General features: G+C 49.5%; 1 protein-coding gene across 1 annotated transcript in view; it reads left to right on the plus strand.

Moving 5' to 3' along the window:
• Positions 1-16,352, plus strand: part of mcm3ap (minichromosome maintenance complex component 3 associated protein) — a 128,107-nt gene extending 111,755 nt beyond the window's left edge. The window contains exons 28-29 of the mRNA XM_072483959.1: positions 15,698-15,839; positions 15,998-16,352. Of these exons, the coding sequence (XP_072340060.1) occupies positions 15,698-15,839; positions 15,998-16,180 (325 nt within the window). The 3' untranslated portion in view covers positions 16,181-16,352. The remainder of the gene's footprint in view (positions 1-15,697; positions 15,840-15,997) is intronic.
• Positions 16,353-16,478: the final 126 nt, after the last annotated feature.

Below are 16,478 nucleotides of genomic sequence, written 5' to 3' on the forward strand. Positions count from 1 at the left end.
GGTTAAGGTTTGGTCTACAACATGCTTGTCCACAAGACGACCCGTGGGCCACATGCGGCCCGCAAAGCCCCTCTGTGCGGCCTCTGGAGCAGTTTTGAAAATGCTGGTCAAACAGGTACGTTGCAATGGAAGATTGATCAAGGGGAATAATAATCTTTATTATTGTCACAAGTAGGCTTACATTAACACTGCAATGAAGTTATTGTGAAAATACTGAGCCTATCAGCAACAAACATGGAGGCGATCCAGCCTGTGATTGAAGAAAAGCGAACAGGAGCAGCATAGAGTTCGGGAGAGCTGGGCCCAGTGGAAGCAATGAGCAGGAGAGTGAGGCCTGGGAAACCAGTGAGCCAAGGTCACTTTGAGGAGATGCTTGTTGCAAGGTTGCCAAGTTGCAACATACTTTGTAATTGCATTTGCACTGGCCGATTCCTGTTCAATTGTCAGGTGCTTGCCAAACAGAGATCTAAAGAAATGGGAGCAGTCGGTCATTCGGTCCATTGAGCCTGCACCACCATTTGACAAGACCATTGCTGATCTGATTATGGCTTTATTCTACTTTCCTACCTGTTGCCGAAAACCCTTAACTTCCTTGTTGATCAGAAAAATCCCTCAAACTCAGCATTGAATATATTCAATGTACCAGCCTCCCTCTTCTCTCTGTGGAAGTGACTTGAATGCCACCCCTTTCCCACAGGTTGCATTGCTTGGGTGTCCACAGGCTTGTCTCTCCCCAGCTGCAGGCAGCAATAACAGGCATTGTGCACATAGCCTTTCTATTGCATATAAATCATGAGAATGAAGTTTCCATGTGTGTTCTGCCTTTGTGCAGGGAGTTCCAATGCAGCCTGGTTAGTTAGTTGTTAGATAATAGGACTCCAGTCCCATATGAATTTTTTAAAAACATGTTAATGATTTTTTTTTTTAACCAACAAGTGTCCTTAAATTAGATATTACAGTCAATTCTCTTGAGTTCATTGGAAGTTGGGAATTTCGTGTTCCTGAAATTTTCTGATTATGTATCTTCATCATTTTTGTTTAAAGATAATTTATTGAAGGCATATCCAAAGCAGAAAGAGAATACAAAATCAGGAACAATCCATAACATTAAACAACAACAAACACCGCACACCATATTAACAATATATAGGTGAGGTTACTCGGTTATGGGAATAGGGTGGAGACGTGGGCTTAAGTAGGGTGCTCTTTCCAAGGACCGGTGCAGACTCGATGGGCCGAAAGGCTCCTTCTGCACTGTAAATTCTATGATATAACACTATAACAATACAACAGGAGATATATATATATATATATATATTACACACACAAATATGATGCAATGCCCTCAATGAGAAAGAAAGTGAACATTTTTATTTCTTGGTAAAACAAAATAATGAACCCCCCTGCTCCTTAACAGTGAACAAAATTACTATTGCCTTCCCCCTTGCTGACAGTCTAGTAGTTCTTGAAAAAGTCGATGGACAGCTTCCACGTCACGGAGAACCCTTCATCCAAACCTCTAATGGCGAACTTGATCTTCTCCAAATGAAGGAACTCAGCAAGGTCCCATACCCATGACCCAGTGCTTAGCGGTTCTGCGGCCTGCCAATTCAGCAAAATCTCCTTCATGCAAGAAATGAGGCAAATGCCACGACCTTGACCCCCTTTCCCACCATGACACCAGAATCCTCAGACACACCAAAGATAGCTACCCACGGAGAAGGGGTGACCACCACCCGAGACAATAACACCCTTCCAAAACCCCACTAGTTTTGGACAGGACCAGAACATGTGACCATGTTTCGCCGGGGATCCGGCACAATGCATACATTGATCAGCCACTTCTGGGAAGAAATGGCTCAGCCTAGCCGGTGTCATAGCGCTCTGTGCACAACCTTAAGCTGTATGAGACTGAGCCTAGCAGAAGATGAGGAAGCATTAACTCTACGCAACGCTTACCCCCAAATCCAGCCCTGCACTGCGCCTCCCAAATCCTCTTCCCAACTCTGCCGCATCAACACCATTGAGACTTCCTCACTACTGGCCAACTCAGCATACACGTTGGAGATCTTACCCCCTCCAATCTCAACATCCGCGAGGAGCCTGTCCTGTAAACCCAAGGGGGTTAACATTGGAAATGAACTCAACTCTTTGCTCAAAAATCACTTATCTGAAGATACCTAAACTCATTACTCCAAGACATTTGATAGGCCTCCATCGGCTCAGTTAGGTCTGCAGACATTCCACCCAAGAACAGGTCCTGAAAGTAGTGGATCCCCAAGCGATCCCATTCCTGGCATCCAAGAGCTCTGGAATGAATCTGTGGTTGCCACTAATCAGAGCCTTCCTCTACATGCCCTTCAAACCAAAATGTAATCGCCACTGGTTCCAAACCCTCAAAGTGGAAACCAACACTGGGTTTGATGAATACCTACCTGGCGAAAAAGGAAGGGGAGCCAGAACCAATGCCGTTAAGGAAGTCCCTTCCACCCTGCACCATACTGACCCCTGGTCCAACAACCATCTTCGGACCAAAACAATAGTAGCAGCCAAGTAGTAACACTGAAAATTGGGGAGAGCCAGGCCATCCCCAGTCTACTCCTCTCCAGTCAAACTCTTTTAATACGGGGGACCCTCCCCGCGCACACACAGCCCAGGACAAGTCTGTTAATCTTTCTGAAAAAGGATTTGGGCAGAAAGATTGGAGGTTCTGAAAAACAAAGAGGATCCTTGGTAGGATCAACATCTTACTTGTCTGAACTCTTCCGGACAAAGATAGAGGCAAAATGTCCCACCTTTTAAACTCCCCTTTCATCCCCTCTACTAATCAGATTGAGCTTGTGAAGATGCGCCCAATCCCGTACCACCTGAATCCCCAAATTGTGGAAGCTCTTTCTAGCCAGGCGAAATGGGAGCCCACTCAAAATACCCCTCCTGCCCTCCGGAGGCAATCAAAAACACCTCACTCTTTGCCGTATTAAGCTTGTAGAACATAGAACATAGAACAATACAGCGCAGTACAGGCCCTTCGGCCCACGATGTTGCACCGAAACAAAAACCATCTAACCTACACTATGCCATTATCATCCATATGTTTATCCAATAAACTTTTAAATATAGAACATAGAACAATACAGCGCAGTACTTGTGTCCAGAGAAGGAGCTGAATTCATTCAGAATTCTCAGGATCTTATCAATAGACTCCAAAGGATTGATAATATACAGTAGGAGTTCATCCGCATATAAAGAAAGCCGATGTTCCACCCCCCACCCCCCCCCTCTCTGCCGCCGCCTAATACCCTCCACTCTCCAGACATCCGAAGAGCCCTTGTTAAAGGTTCTATCACAAGGGCGAATAGTAATGGGGAGAGTGGGAATCCCTGCCTCGTCCCACGCTGCAGAGTAAAGTACTCCGAACTAACCCCGTTAGTGAAGATGCTTGCTTTCGGGGCTGTATACAACAATTTAACCCAGTCCACAAATCCCCATCTGAATCCAAAACGATATGCCCACTCCACTCGGTCGAATGCCTTCTCAACATCCATTGACAGTGCGACCTCCACATCATTTCCTCCAGCGGGCATCATGATAACGTCAATTAGCCTCCGAATATTAGATGTCAACGCTCTGCTTTTTATAAAGTCAGTTTGATCCCCTCCAACCACTTCCGGCACACAACCCTCAATATGGGTGACCAAGATCTTGGCCAGAAGCTTTGCATCTACATTCAGGAGGGAAATTGGACAATAAGATCCACATTACCCAGGAACCCTTTTGTTTTTGTGGATCAGGGAGGTGGAGGCCTGCAACAGCGTAGGGGGGAGCGAGCCCCTCCCCAGCGCCTCATTGCACATCCGTACCGTCAACGGACCCTGCAGCCCACCAAAACGTTTATAAACTTTGACTGGGAATCTGTCCGATCCCGGGGCCTTCCTTGACTGCATCGAATTCACGCTTCTCAGCAGCTCCCACAGGTCATCGGAGCCCACAATCCTTGCGCCCTAGCCTGACCTACCATTGGAAACTCCAAATCATGTAGGAATCCATTTGTCAGTTCGTATCCCGATGGTGGCTCTGATTGGTATAGCCTTTGATAAAAGATGCAAAGATTTTATTAATCCCCGCAGGTCCGTGACCGCGTCTCCTCCCTCCCCCAAATCCCTCAGTCTACCTTTCACCCGAGCCTCCGTCTGCTTCCTCAGTCAATGGGTGAGCATCCTACCAGACTTCTCTCCATGTTGGTACAAGAACCCCCTGGCTCTGCGCAGCTGTCTCACCACCTCCTCTGAGGTGACCAAATTAAACTCCATCTGGAGCCTCTGACACTCCCTCAACAGTGTTTCATCCTGTGATTCTAGGAATTTACGGTCAACTTCTAAGATCGTCTCCACCAATCTCGATTGTTCTACTCACTCCACCCTTAGCCGATGCGCCCCGATCAAAATAAGTTCCCTCCTCGCCACCGCCTTCAGTGCTTCCCATAAGACCCCGTCGGAGACCTCACTAGTGTCGTTCTATTCTATATAATTATGAATGACATCTTCCAATCTCACACAATCCCTTATTCGCAAGGAGAGCGTGTCTAATCTCCACTGGGGCCTAGAAGTGGATGGTTTCTCACCCCGCAGGTCTACCTCGTGAGGAGCGAGATCAGACACCACAATAGCCGAGTCCCCGCAACTCTAGGAATCAGCGACTTGTCTAAAACAAAAAAATCTATTCGGGAATAACATTTGTGGACATGTGGGGAAAAAAGGAAAACGCTTTTGCCTTAGGCCTCCTAAAGCGCCATGGGTCGTCTCCCCCCCCCATGAGCTGCATGGATTTTGATAGCTCCCCAGCCATCGCTGACGTCCTCCCAGATCTAGGGCTTGATTGGTCTAGCTCCGGATCCAAGACTGTATTAAAATCTCCCCCCATGAGTTTGTGCGAATCTAGGTCCGATATCAGGGATGGAACCCGCCTCATAAAGTCCACACCGTCCCAATTTGGGGCATATATATTGCACAGTACCACTGGGAAGTCCTCCAACCGCCTGCTTACCAACACATATCTACCATTCTCGGATCAGCAATGAACCTCTTCATTGAGAAAGTCACCCGTCTACTTCCCACTATGGCCACCCCTCTCGCCTTCATATCCAGACCAGAGTGATACACCTGGCCAACTCATCCCTTCTCAGTTTTGTCTGGTCTGCCACCTTCAAATGAGTCTCCTGAAGAATAATTGTCTGCCCCAGTCTCTTCAGATGAGCCAAAATGCACAAACTTTTAACAGGGCCATTCAGGCCTTGAACATTCCAAGTTATCAATCGAATGAGGGGGCACCTGCCCCCACCCCCCAACACCAGACAATCAGCCATATTTTTGTTTGAGACAAACTCCCCAGATCCTCGGGCCACACCTAATATTGCCACCGCCAGGCTTCCACTGTCATCAACTCCCAGTTTGCAGCACCTTAAGAAAACTCAGACCATCTTCTATCCCATACACCCCTCCCTCAAGTTAAGTCAAAAGAAATATGCGAAACCCTACCCTCCTTACATCATTTTGTCCCCCACATCTCTTCCGTTTACTGGTTTACACACCAGCATGATGGCTCCAGCGCAAAACCCACAACTACCCGGAACCCGCCAAAACATCCATACCCGATCCCAGACAAATTAAAAGGAAAGTGCCCAAGTAAGCAAATTCCTCTCACCCCCCTCCCCTCACTCCCCAGTTCATGAGCACCCGTCCCGCATCAAAAAAAGAAGAAAACTGAGAGGAGAGTGATGAATAGAATACTTAGTAAGAGTATTAGAATACACAACAATCAAACTAATAGACAGTTCCCTGCAATCCAGAACAAGAACATTTTAACAGTTTAACATATTTACAAGTTCCCAATCCCTTGGTCTTGTCGAAACTTGTCCGCCTCCTCCGGGGTGTTCAGGAAGTATTCCTTTTTACGAAAGATGAATCATAAGTGGGGCGGATACAGCATTCCAAATCTCACACCTTGTGGAGAACTACCTTGACTTTATTTAAACCGGCACGACGTTTAGCCAGTTCCGCATCACATTCGAGATATATCATGGTAACACTCTCCACCAACGCTCTTTTCTTCTCCTGCCTAGCCCATCTCAGGATTTTTTCCATGTCCAGGAATCTTTGCAGACATACCACTACCTTGGTTGTTCATCTGCCTTCGGTTTCCTTCTCAACGCCCTCTTTGTGCGATCCACCTCCGGGAGGCAATTTAAAACTTCCTTCCCGACCAGCTTCCGTAGCATCTGTGCGACATACTCCGAAGATTGCAAACCTTCCAGCCCCTCCGGGAGACCCACTATCTGGACATTCAGCCGCTGCTCACGGTTCTCTAGCTCGTCCACTCTTTCCCGCATCTTTTTAAAACTGCCAGCAATCTGGGAAAGCTATGCTTCCATCACGGCCAACCGGTCCTTGTGTTCGGCGACAGACTCATTCATTTTTAGGAGCAAAGCGCCCTGGGACTCCAAACTCTGCTCAACCCTCTCCACAGTTGCTTTTATCGGGTCAATGGCCATTACCAGGTCAGCGGAAGCTTCCATCCACTGTTTCTGGAAATGTGAGGTTAAGAAGTCCACCAACTGTGCAGTAGACCATTGGACTGGGAGCACAGGCTCCGGGCCGGCCACCATCGTGCCTTTGACCACACTTTCCAGAGCCTCGTGGTCAGTTGGCTGCCGTTTCTTTCCCCACCGTTACTCTTCACTGGATGCATGCTGTACCGCTTTAAGAGAAAGGAAAACAAGCAAGAGAAAAAAAAGCTGCCGGCACTTTAACAAGTCGAAGACGCACTTTGGGACTGAAATTGCAAGTCCGATTGGGACTTCAGATAAGCGTGGGAGCCACCTAGTCCACGGCCGTCTACAGCATGGCCGCCACCGGAAGTCGTATCTTCATCATTTACTGAATCATAAGAAGTTTGTTTTACAGAGGGCACCGTTGAAAATGATAGGTAGACTGGATACAAGAACATAGAACATAGAACAATACAGCGCAGTACAGGCCCTTCGGCCCACGATGTTGCACCGAAACAAAAGCCATCTAACCTACACTATGCCATTATCATCCATATGTTTATCCAACAAACTTTTAAATGCCCTCAATGTTGGCGAGTTCACTACTGTAGCAGGTAGGGCATTCCACGGCCTCACTACTCTTTGCGCAAAGAACCTACCTCTGACCTCTGTCCTATATCTATTACCCCTCAGTTTAAAGTTATGTCCCCTCGTGCCAGCCATTTCCATCCGCGGGAGAAGGCTCTCACTGTCCACCCTATCCAACCCCCTGATCATTTTGTATGCCTTTATTAAGTCTCCTCTTAACCTTCTTCTCTCCAACGAAAACAACCTCAAGTCCATCAGCCTTTCCTCATAGGATTTTCCCTCCATACCAGGCAACATCCTGGTAAATCTCTGCACCCGCTCCAAAGCCTCCACGTCCTTCCTATAATGCGGTGACCAGAACTGTACGCAATACTCCAAATGCGGCCGTACCAGAGTTCTGTACAGCTGCAACATGACCTCCCGACTCCGGAACTCAATCCCTCTACCAATAAAGGCCAACACTCCATAGGCCTTCTTCACAACCCTATCAACCTGGGTGGCAACTTTCAGGGATCTATGTACATGGACACCTAGATCCCTCTGCTCATCCACACTTTCAAGAACTTTACCATTAGCCAAATATTCCGCATTCCTGTTATTCCTTCCAAAGTGAATCACCTCACACTTCTCTACATTAAACTCCATTTGCCACCTCTCAGCCCAGCTCTGCAGCTTATCTATATCCCTCTGTAACCTGCTACATCCTTCCACACTATCGACAACACCACCGACTTTAGTATCGTCTGCAAATTTACTCACCCACCCTTCTGCGCCTTCCTCTAGGTCATTGATAAAAATGACAAACAGCAACGGCCCCAGAACAGATCCTTGTGGTACTCCACTTGTGACTGTACTCCATTCTGAACATTTCCCATCAACCACCACCCTCTGTCTTCTTTCAGCGAGCCAATTTCTGATCCACATCTCTAAATCACCCTCAATCCCCAGCCTCCGTATTTTCTGCAATAGCCTACCGTGGGGAACCTTATCAAACGCTTTGCTGAAATCCCTATACACCACATCAACTGCTCTATCCTCATCTACCTGTTCAGTCACCTTCTCAAAGAACTCAATAAGGTTTGTGAGGCATGACCTACCCTTCACAAAGCCCTGATCATATTATTCCTATCTAGATGATTATAAATCTTGTCTCTTATAATCCCCTCCAAGACTTTACCCACTACAGACGTGAGGCTCACCGGTCTATAGTTGCCGGGGTTGTCTCTGCTCCCCTTTTTGAACAAAGGGACCACATTTGCTGTCCTCCAGTCCTCTGGCACTATTCCTGTAGCCAATGATGACATAAAAATCAAAGCCAAAGGTCCAGCAATCTCTTCCCTGGCCTCCCAGAGAATCCTAGGATAAATCCCATCAGGTCCCGGGGACTTATCTATTTTCAGCCTGTCCAGAATTGCCAACACCTCTTCCCTACGTACCTCAATGCCATCTATTCTATTCGCCTGGGGCTCAGCATTCTCCTCCACAACATTATCTTTTTCCTGAGTGAATACTGACGAAAAATATTCATTTAGTATCTCGCCTATCTCTTCAGACTCCACACACAACTTCCCATCCCTGTCCTTGACTGGTCCTACTCTTTCCCTAGTCATTCGCTTATTCCTGACATACCTATAGAAAGCTTTAGGGTTTTCCTTGATCCTTCCTGCCAAATACTTCTCATGTCCCCTCCTTGCTCGTCTTAGCTCTCTCTTTAGATCCTTCCTCGCTACCTTGTAACTATCCATCGCCCCAACTGAAACTTCACACCTCATCTTCACATAGGCCTCCTTCTTCCTCTTAACAAGAGATTCCACTTCCTTGGTAAACCACGGTTCTCTCGCTCGACGCCTTCCTCCCTGCCTGACCGGTACATACTTATCAAGAACACGCAGTAGCTGATCCTTGAACAAGCCCCACTTATCCAGTGTGCCCAACACTTGCAGCCTACTTCTCCACCTTATCCCCCCCAAGTCACGTCTAATGGCATCATAATTGCCCTTCCCCCAGCTATAACTCTTGCCCTGCGGTGTATACTTATCCCTTTCCATCATTAACGTAAACGTCACCGAATTGTGGTCACTGTCCCCAAAGTGCTCTCCTACCTCCAAATCCAACACCTGGCCTGGTTCATTACCCAAAACCAAATCCAACGTGGCCTCGCCTCTTGTTGGCCTGTCAACATATTGTTTCAGGAAACCCTCCTGCACACACTGTACAAAAAACGACCCATCTAATGTACTCGAACTATATCTTTCCAGTCAATATTTGGAAAGTTAAAGTCTCCCATAATAACTACCCTGTTACTTTCGCTCTTATCCAGAATCATCTTCGCCATCCTTTCCTCTACATCCCTAGAACTATTAGGAGGCCTATAAAAAACTCCCAACAGGGTGACCTCTCCTTTCCTGTTTCTAACTTCAGCCCATACTACCTCGGAAGAAGAGTCCCCACCTAGCATCCTCTCCGCCACCGTAATACTGCTCTTGACTAGCAGCGCCACACCTCCCCCTCTTTTGCCTCCTTCTCTGAGCTTACTAAAACACCTAAACCCTGGAACCTGCAACATCCATTCCTGTCCCTGCTCTATCCATGTCTCCGAAATGGCCACAACATCGAAGTCCCAGGTACCAACCCATGCTGCCAGTTCCCCTACCTTGTTTCGTATACTCCTGGCATTGAAGTAGACACACTTCAAACCACCTACCTGAACACTGGCCCCCTCCTCCGACGTCAAATCTGTGCTCCTGACCTCTATACTCTCATTCTCCCTTACCCTAAAACTACAATCCATGCCCCTGCTGCATTAGTTTAAACCCCCCCAAAGAGCACTAACAAATCTCCCCCCCAGGATATTTGTGCCCCTCAGGTTCAGATGTAGACCATCCTGTCTGTAGAGGTCCCACCTTCCCCAGAAAGAGCCCCAGTTATCCAGAAATCTGAATCCCTCCCGCCTGCATCATCCCTGCAGCCACGTGTTTAAATGCTCTCTCTCCCTATTCCTCATCTCACTATCACGTGGCACGGGCAACAACCCAGAGATAACAACTCTGTTTGTTCTAGTTCTGAGCTTCCATCCTAGCTCCCTGAAAGCCTGCCTGACATCCTTGTCCCCTTTCCTACCTATGTCGTTAGTGCCAATGTGGACCACGACTTGGGGCTGCTCCCCCTACCCCTAAGGACCCGGAAAACACGATCCGAGACATCACGTACCCTTGCACCTGGGAGGCAACATACCAAACGTGAGTCTCTCACGCTCCCACAAAATCTCCTATCTGTGCCCCTGACTATAGAGTCCCCAATTACTAATGCTCTGCTCCTCTCCCCCCTCATGAACTTGCAATTCATTACTGCGTAGACCTAAAAGTGGGTACTATGGACTTCCGGTAGTGGCCATGACCTGCTAGGTCACGCGAACGGCAGCCCCCCCCCCCCTCCGGTGCATGGAAAGGACCAGGAGCGGAGCCGGCAGACGTGCAAACCCGGGGAAGAAGGTCGAGAAGGTCCGGGAGGACAAAATGGCAGCCGGAGAAGATCGGGAGGTGTGGGCCAGAGAACAGCAAGAGCTCCTTAAAACCTGCTTCATGGAGCTGAAAACGGAGATGCTGGCCTCCATGGAGAGAATTGTGGTGACCCAGAAGGCGCAGGAGAAGGAGATCAAGGAGGCGAGGAGGAAGGTGGCGGAGAACGAGGACAAGATCCTGGGCTGGCGGTGAAAATGAAGGCGCACGAGGCGCTCCATAAGAGATGGCAGGAGAGGCTGGATGACCTTGAGTGCAGATCTCGGAGCCACAATCTGTGGATCCTGGGTCTTCCTGAAGGAGCGGAGGGGGCGGACGTGAGCGCGTACGTGGCCACAATGTTGGGGACGCTGATGGGCGCGGGAGCCTTCCCGCGGGTAACATGGGTAACATACCAGGACAGGCACCACTAGTTTGATAACCCAGACGAGGCATGGTCGTTCATCAGGCAGGAGAAGCTGGACCTGAACTAAGGGACTGTTGTATGGGGGTGAAATGTGCGGGTGGGGAGGGACCGAGGGGAGGACGGCGGGTAAAGCATAAGTTTATGGGCATGTCTGCCCGAGTTTGGTTGGGGGTTTTGTTGTTTGTTTTGCTTGTTTTCCAGGTGTTTTGTTTTCCAGGTGTTCGGTGCTAGGGGGTGGGAAACGCCCGGGACGGGCTGTCCAGCGCACGGGGTGGTCCCAGATGGCGCTTGCCCCTCTACCCTGCGGGGAAGGGGGGGTGGCCGAAGGAGGCAACATGTTAAGGGTGGATATAAAGAGGCGGGAGCGGTCAGGGTCAGCATGGGTGAGCTGACTCACGGAAGCACAATGGGGGGGGGAAACCAGAGCTAAGCGGATGCTTGGCAGGGGGGGGGGGGGGGGGGGGGTGCGGGGGCTTTGTGGGGGGGGGGCTGCTGCTATGCTGACTGAAGGGGAGCCAGGTGAGGGGTATGGATGGAGAGTCGGGCTGGGGTGCCGCCGGGGGGGGGGGGAAGAGCTGGAGGAGGGAGGCGGGGGCACGCGGTTGGCCGAAAAAGTGAGATGGCTAGTGGGCGGGATGGGGTGGGGGTGGGGGTGGTGTCGTCCCCCGTTTCCCCCCCCCCCCCACACCCCGAACCAGGCTGATCACGTGGAACGTGAGGAGCCTGAATGGGCCGGTCAAGCGGTCTCCTCTCGCATTTGAAGGGGTTGAAGGCGGACGTGGCCATGTTGCAAGAGACGCACTTAAAGCTCGCGGACCAGACGAGGCTGAGGAAAGGATGGGTGGGACAGGTGTTTCACTCTGGGTTAGACTCAAAGACCAGAGGAGTGGCTATTTTGGTCAGTAAACGAGTGGCTTTTGAGGCATGGAGCATTGTGGCGGATCAGGGGGACAGGTATTATATAATGGTGAGTGGCAAGCTACAGGGGGCGCGGGTGGTGTTAGTGAATGAATATGCCCCGAACTGGGACGATGCAGACTTTATGAGGCGCATGTTGGGTAGGATCCCGGACTTGGAGATAAGTCACCTGATTATGGGAGGGGACTTTAATACGGTCTTGGATCCGAGCTTGGATCGTTCCAAGTCCAGAACGGGAAAGAGGCCGGCGGCGGCCAGGGCCTTGTGGGAGTTAATGGGCCAGGTGGGGGGAGTGGACCCCTGGAGGTTTACGCGGCCAAGGACCGAGGATTTTCCTTTTTCTCCCATGTCCATAACGTCTATTCGCGAATAGACTTATTTGTGTTGAGTAAGGTGTTAATCCCGAGGGTGGAGGGGGCAGAATACTCGGCCATTGCGGTCTCGGATCATGCCGTGGGTGGACCACTGGGTGGACCTGCGACTGGGGGCGGAACGGGGTCAGCACCCTCTCTGGCGATTGGATGTGGGGCTGATGGCGGACGAAGAGGTGTGCAGGCGGATAAGGAGGAGTATTGAGAATTATGTGGGAGCGAACGACACAGGAGAGGTGACGGTGGCAGTGGTTTGGGAGCCTCTGAAGGTGGTCATTAGAGGAAAGTTAATCTCCATTAGGCCCCACAGAGAGAAGAAGGAGAGGGCGGAGAGGGAGAGACTGGTGGGAGAGATACTCAGGGTAGATAGGAGGTACGCGGAGGCCCCAGAGGGGGGGCTGTTGAACGAGCACCGGAAATTACAGGCAGAGTTTGACTTGCTGTCCACGGGGAAGGCGGAGGCGCAGCTGAGGAAAGGGAAGGGGGCAGTTTATGAGTACGGGGAGAAGGTGAGTAGGATGCTGGCGCACCAGCTGCACAGGAGGGAGGCGGCCAGAGAGATTGGGGGACTGCGTGACTGGGAAGGCAACATGATGCTGAGCCCAGAGAGGGTCAATGAAGTCTTCAGGGTGTTCTACGGAAGGTTATACGAGTCGGAACCCCCCGGGGAGGGGGAAGGGATGAGGCGGTTCATGGACCGGTTGAGGTTCCCAAGGGTGGAAAGAGAGCGGGTGCAGGGACTGGGGGCCCCGATTGGGTTGGAGGAGGTAGTCGGGTTGGCAGGCATGCAGACGGGCAAGGCCCCGGGCGGCTTCCCCGCAGAATTTTATACGAGGTTCTCGGAGCTGTTGAGCTCGCTCCTGATGAAAACCTTCAATGAGGCAAAGGAAAAAGGGATCCTCCCTCCGACAATGTCCGTTAGAGGGGATGGGGGAGGTCATGCGGATCCTGGGGGACTTCGGGAGGTTCTCGGGGTATAAGTTGAACGTGGGGATGAGTGAGCTGTTCGTGGTCCATGGTAGGGGCCAGGAGGAGAGACTGAGGGAGCTCCCGCTCAGGATACTGGAGAGGAGCTTTAGGTGCTTGGGGATACAAGTGGCCAGAAACTGGGATGCCCTGCACAAGCTCAACTTAACCCAGCTAGTGGAGCAGATGGTGGGAGAGTTTAAAAGGTGGGATATGCTCCCACTTGGCGGCAAGGGTGCAGACTGTGAGATGACGGTTCTCTCCAGGTTTCTCTTCGAATTTCAGTGCCTCCCCATTTTCATCACCAAGTCCTTCTTTAAGCGGGTGAATAGGATTGTGACGGGATTTGTGTGGGCGAATAAAATCCCGCGAGTCAAAAGGGTATTCTTGGAGCGTAGCGGTGGGGGGGAGGACTGGCTATGCCGAACTTCTGCCATTATTACCGGGCGGCCAATGTGGCCATGATCAGGAAATGGATGATGGAGGAGGGGGCGGCGTCGTGTAGAGGCACCGCTGCCGTTCTCGCCGGCGGGATACACCACTAGTCTGGTGGTGACGGTGGCACTGAGGATCTGGGGGCAGTGGAGAAGACACAGGGGAAAGGAGGGGGCCTCGGTGTGGACCCCGATGCGGAACAACCACAGATTTGCTCCGGGTAGGTTGGATGGGGGATACCAAGGCTGGTATAGGGCAGGTATTCGGAGGATGGGAGACCTGTTTATAGACAGGACTTTCCCTAGCATGCAGGCGCTGGAGGAGGAGTTCCGCCTGCCCCCGGGGAATCCGTTCAGGTACCTCCAGGTTCAGGACTTTCTTAGAAAACAGGTGGGGACATTTCCGCTGCTGCCCCCGCATAGGATCCAGGACAGGGTGGTGTCTGGCATCTGGGTAGGGGAGGGGAAGGTGTCGGACATATATCAGGAGCAGCAGGAGGTGGAGGAAGCCTTAGTGGAGGAGTTGAAGGGCAAGTGGGAGGAGGGCCTGTGGGCCGACGCCCTGGGCAGGGTGAACTCCTCCTCATCATGTGCCAGGCTCAGTTTAATTCAGTTTAAGGTGGTGCATCGGGCGGCAAGAATGAGTAAATTTTTTGGGGTGGAGGACAGGTGCCCGAGATGTGCAGGGAGTCTGGCGAACCATGCCCATATGTTTTGGGCATGCCCGGCGCTTAAAGAATTCTGGCAGGGGTTTGCGAGGGTGATGTCCAGGATTTTGGACACTGGTGAAGGCAAGTCCAACAGTAGTGATATTTGGGGTGTCGGAGGATCCGGGAGTGCAGGAAGCGAAAGAGGCCGAGGTACTGGCCTTTGCCTCCCTGGTAGCCCGGAGATGGATCTTGCTAATGTGGAGGGACTCGAAACCCCCGAGTGTGGAGACCTAGGTTAGCGATATGGCGGGGTTCCTCGGCCTGGAGCGAATAAAGTAGAGGGTCCTTGATGGGGTTCTCCCAGCGGTGGCAACCTTTCCTTGACTTTCGAGGGGAGTAGTAAGTGTCAGCAGCAGCATCCTGGGGAGGGGGGGGGAGGTTCAGGCTGGGGTACTGTTGATATAATGTGAGTTGGGCATGGAGATAAAACCCACCTTGTTCTGTTTTTTTAAAAAAAAATCTGTTTGAGTAGTTTCACTGTAAGCTTTAGGATATGTTTATTGTTATTGTTGATTATTATCTGTATTTCTATTTTTGTTATATAAAAACGTTCATTGGAAAACTTTAATAAAACATTTATTTTAAAAAAGTGGGTACATTGAACTTGATTGTTAGTATTGCTGAAAAAATACTTTGTTGAAGCTTTCCATCTTGCACTCAACAGGACAAATCGCAATAATACCAAATGTGAAGGGAACAACAATTTGCACTCCATGAGAAGAGAGTGCTGATTGGTTGGCAATTGCATTCACTGCCATTCTCTGGTTTATTCCCCAGGGCTATGCCTTGACCAGAGTCAACCTGCCGGGTTTGAATTTAAACAAGGCTTGGCAGTTAACTGTCAGTCACCAGTTAACTGATGCATTCTCCATGGCAATGCCTTTACCAATCAGAGTCCACTTACCAACCAATCAACGCTCTCTTATGAAGTATAAATTGATTCCTTTATATTTGGTCTTTGTCCTGATGAGTGCAAGATGAAAAACTCAAGAAATACTCATTCTGTGCCACCAAACAACGACTTATTGTTAGTCTTTGTTTAGCAAAAGTATTCATTTTAATGCATGCAGCTGACGGTAACAGAGACTGCAACTGTGCATGTGCACGAAGTGCTCCCCCTAGTGTTGTAGCACAAGTAGAACACAGCCGTTCTCAGATGTTTTATTGTGTGAGATTAGCTGCAATTGCACCATTCAATTTGAAATGTATTTAGAGATAATTTCATGTTTGTGCCATTTCCAGGTGTGAGGAGCAACTATATTGCTGGCTGGAAGAGAGTCCTTTGGATTCGATTGCTCTCCCCCTTTACCTCCCACAGACCTTGGTCTCTGCTGATGAAATTGTTGTTCCCATGCACCTAGTTTCTACTCCAATCACACCACAGGTTTGAGGATTCCGATTATTGCTACTTTGTTTGGTTTGATGTGCAACAGTTCTTCTTACAACTCAATTGATTTGCTCTTCAGTTCTGCTCCTATTTTCTGTCTCAGATTGGAAACCTGATGTTACCTAATCCTGTTTTTTATTTTTTTCTCATCCTAGGAGGTTATTAGTAATGGACAGAGTAAGGACGTCCGTATGAATAATTCGGATTGGATGAACGATTCAACAATGACACTATCGGACAAACTGAAAGAGTTTAAAAGATTGATCCAAGCCAGTCAAGAGGAAGAAATGGTTTGCGAGCGTCACCTGTCCATTTTATTGGATGTAACTGACACATGATGGAAACAGCAGAAAAGCCTGTATTTGAGGGTATATACACTGCGTGGTAGTTGGGTGGAGCTTCACTGAAGCTTCTATTTGAGAGTTTTTCTCCTTTTCATTGTTCCATCCTTCGAAATGTGCATTCAGTTTTTGTACAGTCATTAATATAACATGATTTCATTTATAACAATACTCCAGACATATTTTGATTAGACTTTATTCAAGTCACTCCTTGCTGTTTTCCAAACTTGTATTTCTTTTGCTGCTGGAACTTTGTTTAGTTGCAGAAAGTTTACTTTGCACCTCTATGTCCTGC

The sequence above is a fragment of the Scyliorhinus torazame genome, chromosome 2, assembly GCF_047496885.1.
Source record: "Scyliorhinus torazame isolate Kashiwa2021f chromosome 2, sScyTor2.1, whole genome shotgun sequence".
NCBI classification, from domain to species: domain Eukaryota; kingdom Metazoa; phylum Chordata; class Chondrichthyes; order Carcharhiniformes; family Scyliorhinidae; genus Scyliorhinus; species Scyliorhinus torazame.